Source organism: Cicer arietinum, chromosome 1 (assembly GCF_000331145.2).
Source record: "Cicer arietinum cultivar CDC Frontier isolate Library 1 chromosome 1, Cicar.CDCFrontier_v2.0, whole genome shotgun sequence".
Lineage (NCBI taxonomy): Eukaryota > Viridiplantae > Streptophyta > Magnoliopsida > Fabales > Fabaceae > Cicer > Cicer arietinum.
In genome coordinates this window covers 45,355,769-45,369,792 of record NC_021160.2, presented here as the reverse complement: position 1 = coordinate 45,369,792, position 14,024 = coordinate 45,355,769, and the positions used below count along the sequence as shown (strand labels likewise).

The 14,024-nt window shown below is 30.9% G+C and overlaps 2 protein-coding genes across 2 annotated transcripts; both read right to left on the bottom strand.

The window, feature by feature from the left end:
• Positions 1–4,576: 4,576 nt before the first annotated feature.
• LOC101507967 (uncharacterized) lies at positions 4,577–8,445 on the bottom strand. Its single transcript, XM_004489007.4, has 7 exons — positions 8,008–8,445; positions 7,685–7,912; positions 6,522–6,595; positions 6,179–6,338; positions 5,549–5,668; positions 5,296–5,404; positions 4,577–5,061 (listed from the first exon to the last, which is right to left on the bottom strand). Exons 1-7 carry the CDS (start codon positions 8,212–8,214, stop codon positions 4,880–4,882), a joined length of 1,080 nt encoding a protein of 359 aa, XP_004489064.1. The 5' UTR covers positions 8,215–8,445; the 3' UTR covers positions 4,577–4,879.
• Positions 8,446–9,023: 578 nt separating this feature from the next.
• On the bottom strand, positions 9,024–12,749 carry LOC101507644 (uncharacterized). The gene is made up of 9 exons (XM_004489006.4): positions 12,590–12,749; positions 12,423–12,498; positions 12,201–12,279; positions 11,484–11,565; positions 10,688–10,796; positions 10,109–10,197; positions 9,948–10,012; positions 9,785–9,863; positions 9,024–9,333 (listed from the first exon to the last, which is right to left on the bottom strand). Exons 1-9 carry the CDS (start codon positions 12,641–12,643, stop codon positions 9,202–9,204), a joined length of 765 nt encoding a protein of 254 aa, XP_004489063.1. The 5' UTR covers positions 12,644–12,749; the 3' UTR covers positions 9,024–9,201.
• Between the last annotated feature and the right edge of the window lie 1,275 nt (positions 12,750–14,024).

Sequence of the window (14,024 nt, the reverse complement as noted above, 5' to 3'; positions counted from 1 at the left end):
CATTAGAACAGAAATGGACACTACGGATAGAGTCCCAAGAAAGTGCGGATTATGTCGGGTATCTGGTCATACTAAGAAACATTGTCCAAACGCTGCTGGCACATCTACTCAAAATTGATGTATTTTTTTTCTTTTAATTTAATGTAATTTTATTTTATTGTATTAATATAATTTTCTTATTATTAATTATTTTATTTTATTGTATTAATAGAATTTTCTTTTTATTATTATTATTGTTTTTTTATTATAATAATTATTAAAAGTTATATAATAATATTAAATTAATTATTTTAATTATTTATAACAATAATTTGTATTTTTTAATGTTATAATTATTTTTAAAATATTTAATAATAATAAATATAATATATCTAATAATAAATAACAAAATTCAACAATAAAAGAATATATAATATTAAAATAAAAGTATTTTTATTTTATTAAATAATAAAAGTATTTTTATTTTATTAATAGAATTTTCTTTTTATTATTATTATTATTATTATTATTATTTTTATACTAATTATTAATATACCCATTATTATTATTAAATATAATAAATATATTATTTTATCTACCAAAAATTCAACAAAAAAAAAAAATCTCAAGTGGGAGGTAGCATCCCCAGGATGCGACCATGTATTGCAGTTAAAATTTTTTTCTTTCAAGAGGTCGCAGCCCCAGGATGCGACTTACATCTGAGGCAAAAAAGTAGGACAGATTGGTATATTCATTTCAAAGTGGGGTAGATTGGTATTAAAAAAAAAAAAAGATATTATAAAGTGGGAGGTCGCATCCCCAGGATGCGACCATGTATTGCAGTTAAAATTTTTTTCTTTCAAGAGGTCGCAGCCCCAGGATGCGACTTACATCTGAGGCAAAAAAGTAGGACAGATTGGTATATTCATTTCAAAGTGGGGTAGATTGGTATTAAAAAAAAAAAAAGATATTATAATAAAAAACCCGCAATTTTATAGAAATAGAAGTAAAATTTGCATTTTAAGGAAAAAAGATTGCAAAGCAGAGTGGTTTTGAAAAGGTGCCACATGGGAAGTAGTAGAAAGAGACTGAGACAATTAATAGGACAAGGACGAGGTTAAAAGAAAATAAAAAACAATAAGAAAGATGCGGTGCACGTGACCGCACTTAAAAGCTTTGCAAATTCATGCTTCCAAATAATCTTGTTAAATTTAATAAATTTACAGAAAGTGAATATACTGAATTCGAATATGAACTAAATATTACAGGCTCTGGCTCGTTCGTTCTGCTAACAACTCGTCCAAAAATAGATGTTTTGTTGATTATGTGTGGATTTGAGAATTTTCTCTTTATAGTACTTTTGTTGTCGCAATCAATCTAATTCACGTTTGAACGAAATTGTTTCCGTCAAAAGAAAAACTTACTATTATCAATTATTCATTTAATTCTTTTAATTTTGAAATATTTAACAATTATTCTTACTTGTCATCATTAAATGATAAAGTAAATTAAAAAAAATTCAAAGTAGTTATCTAAATGCAACTCAAAACAAATCATCTCATCCTATAATTACTGTTTTTTCAACGAATTAAATAAAACAAACTAAATTAAATAATCAAATTCATAACATCAATTGGTCCGACTAGTTTGGCTCCCTAAAACCAATAATGTGCCATGAACAACATATGAGAACATACGAGAAGTGTGCATCCACGTGCATAAAAAAAAAGAGCAGCTATAAGAACTCTTTTTTTTAGGTAACAAAGCTATAGAAGATTTTAAAAGAGACGTATCGATCCTTTTGTGTGTTTCACTATGCATATCAATAAAAATATGTGCGAAAGTGGCGCGTGGCAAAGTAAAAAGTTGTCTTTGCAAAGGAAAGGAAAAGAACTTCCAATTATAACTCTTGTTTTGATGAATAAAATATTTGATTAATTCAATAATTAGTTCGTCCTATTTTTAGAAAAGGTCTTGTTAACATGTATTTTAACATGTCTTGTTAAGAAATCTTAAAATAGAAATATTTTGTTGAAAAAATTAATATTTAATGTTTTAAAATATGTCTATAGAACACAAATTATCATTTTTTTTTAAATAGAGACGATATTTAATTCAAAAAATGATCTATGTAATTTTGCCACGTACACTACGTCTTCTATGTCAAATTATCTCGAGTAATTTTAATTAGTTAAATTTATTTACAATTTGATCTACTGGTTAAGAAATAAAAAATATACAAAATATATATTTTCACTAAATATACAAAATATGTTCAACATTTATACTTTAACAGAAAACTGTACATTTTAGCGATTATTATTATTTTATTGACAAAACATTAGCAATTCTTTAAGTGCTAACAATATAAAACAATCATTAACAAGACCGTTAGTTAAATGATGGTGGCCACACAGTCACAGATATATTGTTAAACAACCCTATAACCATCTAATTTCAAGTCACATGCACAAAGATAATGCATTTAATACTAATAAGGTGTGGTCCAGCTTCATAAAAAAAAAACCCACTCAATAAAAGAGAGAGAGAGAGAGAGAGAGAAGCAAGACACACCACAACAACACATCCTATCCTAAGATCCTAACTCCAAAGTTGAATGATAACCAAAATAATAAGTGGGTCAAGGTTACTTCAAAAGAAGGGTTTTGACCATGCATTAACACCACTACTTGACAAAACTGCTACTACTAAAAGTGCATTATTATGGAAACAATGTCTATGAAAAGAAGATTGTGTAAATATACTAAATACTAATAGTATGTCTTTTGGGTTTTGGAGGTAAAGCCAACAACACAAAAAAGTGGGTTATGATGCTTTTGAAAGGTAACTATACTTTCAAAAAGGTGGTAACTATTTAGTTGTTAATTGGAATACTATACACAAGAGGGAAAATAAAAGTGTGGCACCCTTAATTTGATGTTACAAAGTACTATGTACAACAAGATAATAAAGTTGTCCATTTCACCCAAAAAGAAAAATAAAAATAAAAATAAAGTTGTCCATTCTTCCCACCCAGCTGGTTTGGTAGTGACCACCGTTAGGTCTCGTCCAATACAAGTCTCTATACAGCCCATGTTGGATTGGGCCCCCCATACCCTATATATTGTTGAACAATAGCATTCAAGTGAGCTAAGAGTGTGTTTAAAATTATTTGCATTAAGTGTTTCATAGAATTTATGTTTTAAACTCACATTGCGTAACCAAGGATGGTAATACTTTGAAGAGAAAAAACACCATATGTGTCCCAAGTCAATCAACGCAAGAGTTTCTTTTAGGTATCAATCATAGAACAACATTCCATCGAAAACCAACATTCCAAGCCATAGCCACATTTAACTTATAAATATTCAAAGGAGGAGACTTCTAAGAGACAAACGAGGAGGCTTCATCTTAATACCGTCAAATTGAATAATTCTCCCAAGTTACCACTTATGTTAAACAATTTTTTTATTTATGAAAACAACTTATAATTTATATTGTTGAATAATTCTTTTAAAATAATTTTTTTTATAAATATAGTTTAGAATGATGGTTTATCGTGAAATAATTTTAAATATGATTCTCAATTTGTTATGTCTATGAATGCAGAAGGAACATTGTAGCACCATCATCATGTACCTTCATTTATTTATCACATTCGCAAACTTGTTGATCAATTGGGGTATGTTGTGTTTCATCATACTTTGAGATAAGAGAATAAAGCAATAAATTGATTGGCAGGACCATCAAACTTATAGACAATACCTCAATTTATTTATTTATTTTTTTTTTTGGCATGTTTCTCTTTCCATTTTGATTAAAAAAATTATAAACATTTATTCAATAAGCACTTACTTAAATTATTTTTTATAATACAATCTTACAAATTTATTTAGGCTTTGCTTAGAAGTTTTGAGGGGAGGGGAAGGGAATGGAGGACTATAGAGGGAAGAGAAAATATGAAAATAGATCATTTTACATTTTTTAAAAGAATAATTTTGTAGAGAAAGATAACAGAACACTTTTGATCAATATATTTATAAATCTCTCTCTAACACAATTTTTGAATTTCTCAAAAGAAAATTTGTATTATGAATAAAAACATACCCCTCAAAATACTCTCCTCCCAAAACTTTATGTTCCTTTTTTTAAGTAATCTCCTCACTTTCTCTCTAAACTCACAAACAAAGTCTTAGACACCACAATTTTTGTAACATTTACGTCAATGGATCATCCTAAGTAAGATAAAATAAAAAGAAGCATCGACAAACTCAAGTGATAGCTAGCTAGTACCCTAGTACAAATAGAACGTTCAACCATTTGTGTCAAAAGAAGGACTTTGTTAACATGTGGCAATCATGAAAGTCATACGTGATCGTGAAAGAAGGAAACAACTTATTTCTAATTGTTCAAATTATAGAAAAGCAAACAGACAAATGCCTCCTGACAATGTTCATGAAATCTGGTCATTTTAACTTTTTTAATGACAAATGATGTTTGCCTCTCACTCTCTAGCACTATATATCGGATAATAAAATCTCCAACCATAATAATTGAACAGTGTTCTATTTCAATGTTACAAGTAAAGAGAACAAGATTACGCTGCAAATTGACACATGAGATTTATTATGTAGGCATAAAATCATACCAGCACCTTTCATAAATGGACATGACTACAAACAGAACAGTTGCATATAGCTCATGCGTCACACTAAATTCTCAACAAATTTACAGATATTTTGTGATTGGGTATATTATGAATCAAAATTTACAACAAAAAATAGTTCCATTTTATATCATATATGAAAAACCCTTAAAAAAACGTGTCTATTTCTCAACTAATTGTGGAACAATCCACTCAAGATTATTAAGCATCTCTCTTATGAATTTGAGGCCTTCTTCAATCAAGTTCCAGCACCACTTTACCTTGAATGATTCTCTCGTCTTTTGCCTCATGAGCTTCTTTTACCTTTGTTATCGGAAAGGTTTTCTCCACGGGTATCTTCAACTTCCCGGCTTCGCATAGCTTTCGAATCTCAATTAAACCTTCTATGTCAGACCTCATGAATATCCATGAGTATTCTGTATCACAAGGACACAGAGGATTTCATCTTCATATTTTTAAAAAGACAAACAAGAAATTCACATAACATAGCGCATTAGCACATTTACTGCTTCTTTGGTATCATAGTGAATAAATATAAATTATGCTCAGCAAAAAGACTGTCAAAGAGAATAGAGAAATCACATAGCAAATAAGTGATATATTTTAAGGCGTCAAAGCAAAAAAAAACGCAACAGGTTGATAATTTCTACCTATTCCGTAAGCTAATCGGTATTGAATCTGTTTTTTCAATAAAAAAGCTGTAGCTGCGGGAAGCCCGAGAGTCAGCCCAAACCTATCAGCCAATGATGCTGCTTCACCCTTCAAGGTTAGATAAAAAGAAGGAAGATTAAAGCACAGATGTCGGTTACAGAGAAAAACATCTAACAATCATTCTGGCAATGAACCAAGTGGACCAAACAACTAAGATGAATATGAAAAAAGCGATAAACTTTAATGTTCTACCTGAAGTGTCATGTAATGTCCACCTTTTTTCAGAAACCTAATGCCCACGCGTTCTGTCTCTGGTAAACCAATTGTGTCCAAAACAGCATCGAACTTCCCCTTTATAACCAATTCAACATCCTGCCATTCAAGAATGAACTTATTAAGTCATAAATCAAGTCTAATGCAAGATGCAGTAGCATGAAGAAAACACGTCAGATTGGTATTATGATCAAATTATTTTAGTATTATGATCATATATCTAAAATTTCAGTTTCTAGTTGGTTAGATTGGTTTGAGTCGGGTAAGTTAGTTCAAGTGTTTTTATCAGTTGCGTGTTTTTAAAATACCAATGTAGTCAACTCTTGTGTTTTCCGATAGTAAATCAGCCATTCAGCTGCAAGCAGCCTAACATGTCAAGAAAGATCAAGCGCATCAACAAAGATTGTCCCTTTATTCATGAGCACGTCCATTCCCGATTCATTTATTTGGTCCAATTTTTTACAAATAGTAGGCTAAATATTTTCATTTTCCATTTCATGAAACTTTTATTTCAAAACAATAAAAAAAAGTAGAATAACATTGTGTGACACTATCGTAATATATTAACTAATGTTTGGAAATATGATACAAAAGAAGATTCAACACCACCTCAGTAATATAATCAACAGCTTGCTCAGCGCCGGCTGCTAACATTCGTTCAACGCTTTGAGTTCCACAAGTAGTTGTGACAGGGCAACCCTCTGCTACTGCAAGTTGAATAGCAGAAAACCCTACGGCTCCCCCACCTCCCACTACTAATATCCTTTCCCTGTTTGAGGTAAGCTACAAGTTATAAGTGAGTGAAACAAGAGTGTTTTTATCGAAGCTGAACATTATGGTGATAAAACACAAAAAATGAGAACTCTTAAATGTATAGAAAATGATGATATGTAAGAGAGAAAAAAATTAATTTCCACGAATGGAAATCATAATCTCAGCACTATAAACATACCCCTCACTTATACTAGCAGTACATTTTAGAGCACGCCAAGCTGTCATTGCAGCAAAAGGAATTGCACTTGCTTCCTACAAGATGAAAAATTAACAAAAAGCATGCCTTCAATGGTGCAAAGTAAATAAATGGGGAAAAATCCATGGTCAATTGTTCAATTAGAAAGCACTACTAATATTTTACAAGTAATTATGACAGTGATGGCAAAACCGATGAATTGAACATAACTAGACAAAGATTGTTGTTATATCTTTCACTTGAGTCAAATGGGTGAACAATAAATAAGCACAAGATTGGACAATATGCAGTTGAAGCCACACTTTAACTTCCAGAGAGTACCCCTTCATTCTAGCATAACGAATTCAAAATTAGGTTAAGGGCGACATTTGGAAATGCTCTTGGGGACCAAAACTGAAATAAGAGGACTCCAACCATCAAATTTAGCAGGCCTAGTCTTTGTCAATGACAATGCATGAAATCACAACCTTCCTAACGCATCCCTTAACATATTGAAGGCAAGAAAATACGAGAACGTGTAACAGAAAGAAAGATAAAGAAACCGAGAGATCCAGCAAATCAGATTGAATGTTATCATCATGCTTAGTTCTCAGGTACGCATACAAGTACTTATAGTGTTGTTGGTCAGACGGCAAACTATTTGTGTTATAATTGCTCTGTGAGAGTTAGCATCAGAACCCAAACTAACTAAAACATATTCAGTTACAACCTAGCAGTCCGCTAACAAATTATTTTTATTGTTTAAAAAAAGATACAAATAAAATTTAGAAACTTTCGAGATCATAAAAATTGATAAAGAGGTTTCTAAACATTGAACTCTATAACTTAAACTCAATTTGAATCAAACCTAGTCTTGATAAACTTCTCAAGAAGCATTTATGAAAAAAGAAATATTAAAAGAATCTTACTCAAGAAACTTCTACAAGATAGAATTTAATCTAAAATAAGTCTTAGCTAACTTCTCAACTAATTTTTATCTTCTAAAAAAAGTCTTAGAAGTCAATAGTTAATAAAAAACATTTTATATTATTACTCATTGCATGATAGTTGAAACTTTTCTTTTTCTATAATCAGTAATAATTACATTGAATAATTACATAACGAAGCATAACATAAAATTAGAACATTTTCAAGAAAACACATACCACATGAGAAAGTGAATCTGGTTTTGAAGTAACCTCATCTTGAGAAAGAATTGCATAATCAGTATAAGTCCCTCTAATAGCAGTTGGATGCAAAGCCCCAAAAACCTGTTGGCCAACACTCACCGAATTCACGGCAGCACCAACCGCCGCCACCTCGCCACTGACGTCACGGCCCAAAATTATCGGCAGACACCGCCCAAAAAGTGAGCGCCCATAACCAGCACGCATCTTCAAAAGAAAAAAAACAAGAATGAAAAATTTTGACAGCAAAATTAAGAAAAAGAATTGGCATAGCTCATTGTACAAGAATGAAAGAAACTGACTCGGGTGTCTAAAGGATTGATGGAAACGGCGCGTGAGCGGACGAGGACTTCGTGGGGTTTGAGAGGAGGGACTTCGACGTTGTGGTGGAGCTCGAGTTTGTGGGGTCCACCGAAAGAGGGGAGGAGAACGGCTCTGCATGTGGAGACATGGCGTGATTTGTTGAGTGTGAGGTTTTTGATGAATCGGTGATTGATCGGAATTCGCATCTTGTTAGGTGGGTTTGAGGAGTGTGCATGTGTGAGAGAGAAATGGGAACGTGTCTGTGTTAAGTCCGCAGAACTTGTTTAGTTTGTTACGGTGGATTCGTTTCGTTACGTTTTTAAACGACTTTTCTATTAATGGCGCTCTTTTTTCTTTTTTCTTCTTCCTTCTTTCTCAATTCACTCTATATACTAGAATCAAAAAACGGTTAAGAGAAGGGAAAAGAATATCAAATCGAATCGAATGAAACTAGAATTGTGGATAGATAGATACTTTTCAGAAAATGACTCACTAATTCCATCTCAATTCTAAATTATAATTATATATATTTTATGAATTTATCACTTGTTTTTTAGAAATGGTAATGTTAGTAGTAAACTACAACTCTGGGTGTGTTTAAATATTTTTAGATTTTTAGAAAATAGGAAAATTCGGAATTCACTAATACAAACCTCAAAATGTAGACATAAAATTGAATCGTAAAAGCACAATTTCATGTGCAAATATCTATATTTGATTCCTCAAAAAATGTGTAACTTTATGAAGAAAATTAGAATTATGACCGCCTCTAAACAAAACATTAACTTAAATTAAAATGTAACTAATTTAATAATTTATTATAAAACATGCATATAATCACAATATCAGCTGTTAATTTTAAAATTAATAACTATAACTTATCACTTATTTTGAGTCAAACCCAATCTATTTATATGCGAACCTGTCATTACGTGCTTACTTTAAAGGAGCTATTCCCTGCTAATTTATCTTAGAGAAATGTGTGCAAAACAGAACAAAAGTGAGACCATGCAAATACTGATCTTAAAGTAATTCTGAAAAACTGTTTTTTCCCTTCTAACTTTTTAGTTCTCATTCAATTTAAGCAATACAATAACCATTGAAGGATAGGGTCCCTAACAAAAATGTTTTTGAATAAAAGGCAGCCAATGCTATGATACAATTCCAGCATGGTTTGCTTTTGAAGTATGTCTTCATTCTTTTGTATCTGTTTTCTTCTTCCGTTTCTTTTTATTCGGTTTGGTCCGAAAGTTGTCTTTTAAGCTCTTCTCCCATTCTTTTCTGTTTCTTTGGTAAAGCAACATAGCAGCACGGGCATCGTCTATCTGAAACAACTTGGATTTGTTAGATTTACAGATTCAGTTGTGTTTCACAAGCTTATGCATAAATATCATGCAGGTTCTAGAGGATTAAGGAAAATAAAAAACCGAAGTGGCAAATAGAGACTATAACAGGCACTTGTTAAATAACGGCAATAGTAACCCTTTAGCGTAGTGGAATTTGAACAAGTAGCTGTTGTTCCACGATATGCTAATTAGTACAAAATGTTGTCAAATAGAGACTATAACAGACACTATTACTCTTGTGTAGCAGAATTTGAACAACCTGCTATTTTCTGCAATTGACACGACTGGCTCAATTTCATTAAGCTAGTGAAACTTTTATCCTCGAAACACAATTTCCATTTATCAAACATACAGATGGTTATATTATACTTGTCAAGTGATCAATAAAAGAGGGTAGGAGCGGGAGGAGCAAAAAGCTAGATAGACTAACCGGGCAGTGCTCTCCTGATTGAATCTTCGCACCAAGATGTTCCGCAGCGAGATGCCGCAATGCTACTCTACTACTTGACCTAGTAAAACCCAACATGTTTATCAGAACATATTACATGAACATTCGACATTAAAAAGCATGAAGCAAAACGCTTGAATAGTACTTTAGAAATGGTTGGTACTCGGAGGTATCTCGTATATCCTTTTTGGGATGACTTAATAACAATGCCTGTAAAAGTAGAGTGTTCACAGATTAGATACTGATAAGAGAAATATACATGTAAATCTTTAAAAAGAAAGACAATAACCACTCAAAAAAATGGACCTTAAGATCATTGGACAAGGCATGACCTACAAGGATCCTTCCTTTGATCAACTCTGCCACCTTCTTCTGAGCAGTACAAAAATCCTTTGCTGCAAATTGTATCATCATATTGAAAGATAATATTTACTTATCAGTGTATGAATCATAATGTCAATCATGTAAACGATCTGGAAAAATTATAATCATCACAGTAAGATTAAGCTATTACAGCTGCTTTTAACAACCGAGACATGCTAATAGCTGAATCTCAGAACCTTAATCGCTAACATCAGTGCCGACTACTTCCAAACAGAAAATCATATTAATCTACAATAATCACATATTGACATTATGTTTTAGATCGAGCATAATGGCAAGGAGAGGAGAGGTAGAGGAAGCTGGGAATTCCTTGTTTTCTGAGGAAGGAACCTATGATCAGGTAAACTGATTGAAAAAATTCAAAATAATTTGCTTGAAATATATACTTCTCAACTTGCATATTAGATGTTGGACTACCTCATATCTGTTGAAATTTTATGTTCAATGCTTTCAACTATGATTTAAAATTGTAGAATGGAGACAAAGGTGTATTATGTGTACCTTTTCTCAGATCTCGAGGTCTTATGCCACTAATTCTGGTCCGGAAGTCAACAACTCGCTCCATTGGCCGTACAAACTCGTCGTAAATAACATTACCCCACTTGTTAACCTGCCATCAACTGAACTAATGTTAAAAATAAACGACTTAACAAGGCAATGGGAGATGAAATGATAATACTGATGATTATTGCAATACTTAACCATGTTGATGTTAAAGAAATTCAGAAATTAATAGTAAGTTATTTAGTATTTTGGTTTCACTAATTAAATGTTAAATAAGAATTCTACAATTTAGAAACAAGATCATTATATGTTGTTAAATAGCAGCTAAGGCCTATCGCATAGCAAACGAATCGCTATTGTTTAGCAATACGCTGTTTTTATGGTGTCACGTGAGGCTAATGGAGCAGAAGCCCTGGCCACGAGGTATTACAAGAGGTATTAGAAATCCCACACCAAAAGTAAAGTCCTCCTCCCATATGGATCTCAAATCACCATATGAGTCACACGCTATGGTTAAGTGATACATAATTCAAGTATATACAAAACTATAAGCAAGTAAATATATAAGTAAGGGCTATTCAAAATTATCATCAACATTGTATATACCTAATTCAAGTATATACAAAACTATAAGCAAGTAAATATATAAGGGCAATTCAAAATATTCAAAATTATCATCAACATTGTATATACCTAGTAACTTAGAAAGAAAAAAAAAATCTAAATGAGCATAGATAATTGCATAAAAAAAAGTGCACAGATATTAGTAACATGAAGAGGAACAAATTATTACCAGTGTTACTCTTCCAAGAGCACTTTTGTTTCCATTACCAACCCCAACCATTTCACAATCCATGGCCACAGCATCTGTCAGACTGTCAAATAGTTAATAAGTTAAAGTACAATTAACTCTAAGACAGAAAGAATTAAAACAACTCTTCCTTGTCAAGATGCACCTTAAATTTACAGATTTTAGTTCACAATCACATGCCATCTTTCCAAGGGATTAAAAAAAAAATAGAAGCAAATTGTGACAGATATTAAGTGTATGTTTGGTTCTACAGAGACAAAAATTATTTTGTAAAATTGATTCCAGCTAAAAGTGAGTTGAATATAAACTGATTTATGTTTGGATACAATCATGTCAAAGTGAGTTGAATAATAAATATGAGGCTAAAAATCAATTGCAAAAGCAAAAGCTCCAAATTCTAGCTTCAAATTATAATCAAATCCGGAGGCTAAATCAACTCTATAGAGGATATGTCCAAACATGTCAAAATCAATTTTACACCTCTAGAAACAATTTCGCTACATAAAATATCGAAGCTAAACATATACTAGACTATTACCAAGCAATCAAAAAGTAGGAATTAACACCAACCATCTTAATGTCAAAATCAAAATGCAAAAGAAATCAATTTCCCCGCATCAAATAAACAATAAAAAAAAATATATAAGACAATCCCACCTCTCAAATTACACAATAACACATAAACATCACTATAGTCACCTTGCATCATCATTTACAGGATGAAGAGGGTTAATCTCGCAATCATCATCATCATCATCTATCCTCTCTTTACGTTTCCCTGTTCAAAACAAGTAAATAAATAAAAAAATCTCAAACTCCAAAACATTAAAAGCTGCATAATTTTCTAAACTAAATATAAATAGCTCATATATACACTAAAACAAGTACCACCCAAAACGAAAAATCAAATTTTTTTAATACCCAATATTGATTTAGGCATGTCTTCTTCAAAATCATTGAGGGTCCTTGAAGCTTTTGAGCTATTAAGATTCAGCTTCTGCACAAGGTTAAACAGCAATAAATTAGTATAGAAAAATGAGAATGTGTGTGTAGAGATGAAAAGGAATGAAGAAGAATAGAATGGATACTTGTTGGAGTTGAGCCCAATTAGGGTTCATATGAGTTTGCTTGGATTTCTTCATTGGTTGGCCGCCACAACGTGAGGATTTTTTTTTTATGACGTGAGGATTACTTGCCCTATTTTTTTTAGAGTTAGTAGGAAGTAACTGGCACCACCAGGTGAAGGGGACTGGACAAGAGGCGACCTCATATTGAGATTTTTTTTTTTTTTTGGGTTTAAATTATACATTAATAAATAATAATAATAATAATAATAATAATAATAATTAAAAATAATTAAAATTAAAAATAATTAAAATTAAAAATAATTATAATTAAAAATAGTCAGTTATATTATAAATTTTAAATAAAATACATTAAAAAAGATAAAAAATTATATTAATAACATAAAATAAAATACATTAAATTAACGAAACTTTTACATTGAATGAGTCTAATAGATTACATCCACTTTGATTGAAGGATTCACTCTCACAACTTGCATTACGCTTATACGTTAAAATCGAGTTTCGTATGATTTTGTGACAACGCAATGTACATGTGTGAGACATATTCAAGGTATGAATTTTGTTAATTTAATGTATTTTATGAGGTCAACGTATGAGATTCATTAATTGAATGTATTTTATTTTATGTTATGAATATATTTTTTTTCTTCCTTTTTTTAATGTATTTTTTTTGAAATTTATAATATAATTTACTATTTTTAATTATAATTATTTTTAATAATAATAATAATAATTATTATTATTATTATTATTTCTTATTATTATTATTATTATTTATTAAAGTATTATTTATTAACTTAATTATTTTAATTTACTAAATAATTAGTAATAATTATTAAAATGAGAAAAAAAAATTAAATTCTATTGCAAGGTCACCGCGTGGCCACCGACTTCCAATTAGTTGAAAAGGAATTTCGCTTGCATTATGTGTCATCAGACTCCTTAGTTAATATTCCTTGGAATTGGGGTATTTTGGTGTAAAAAAAAAAAGATACACTGAGAGCATCTCCAATGGTAGCCTTTTTAGTGAGTTCACTTGTGTCGAGATGTCTGCTCTGAAGAATGAATGATACTTTTCATATTTTAATAATAATAAAATTATAACCGTTATCTTTATTTATTTATTAATTTAATAATAATAATAAATTTATTACACTTAGTGGGTCTTATTTAACGAATCTATGTTGAGTTCATCGTTTGAGTACAATACAAAATAAATGGATTGTTTCAAGCTAATGTGGCACGGTGTGTTGAGACAAAATCTCTCAAATGATTTTAATGATAACAAAATTACTTAAGAGATTATGATTGTGGTTAATGACTAACATGTGCTCTTGAGTGTATTCATATAAGATAATAGGTTATTAATCATTAAGGCAAAAAGAAGGAAAATATGATTCTGGCCTGAGGATGGAAAACCATGTGAGGATGGCAT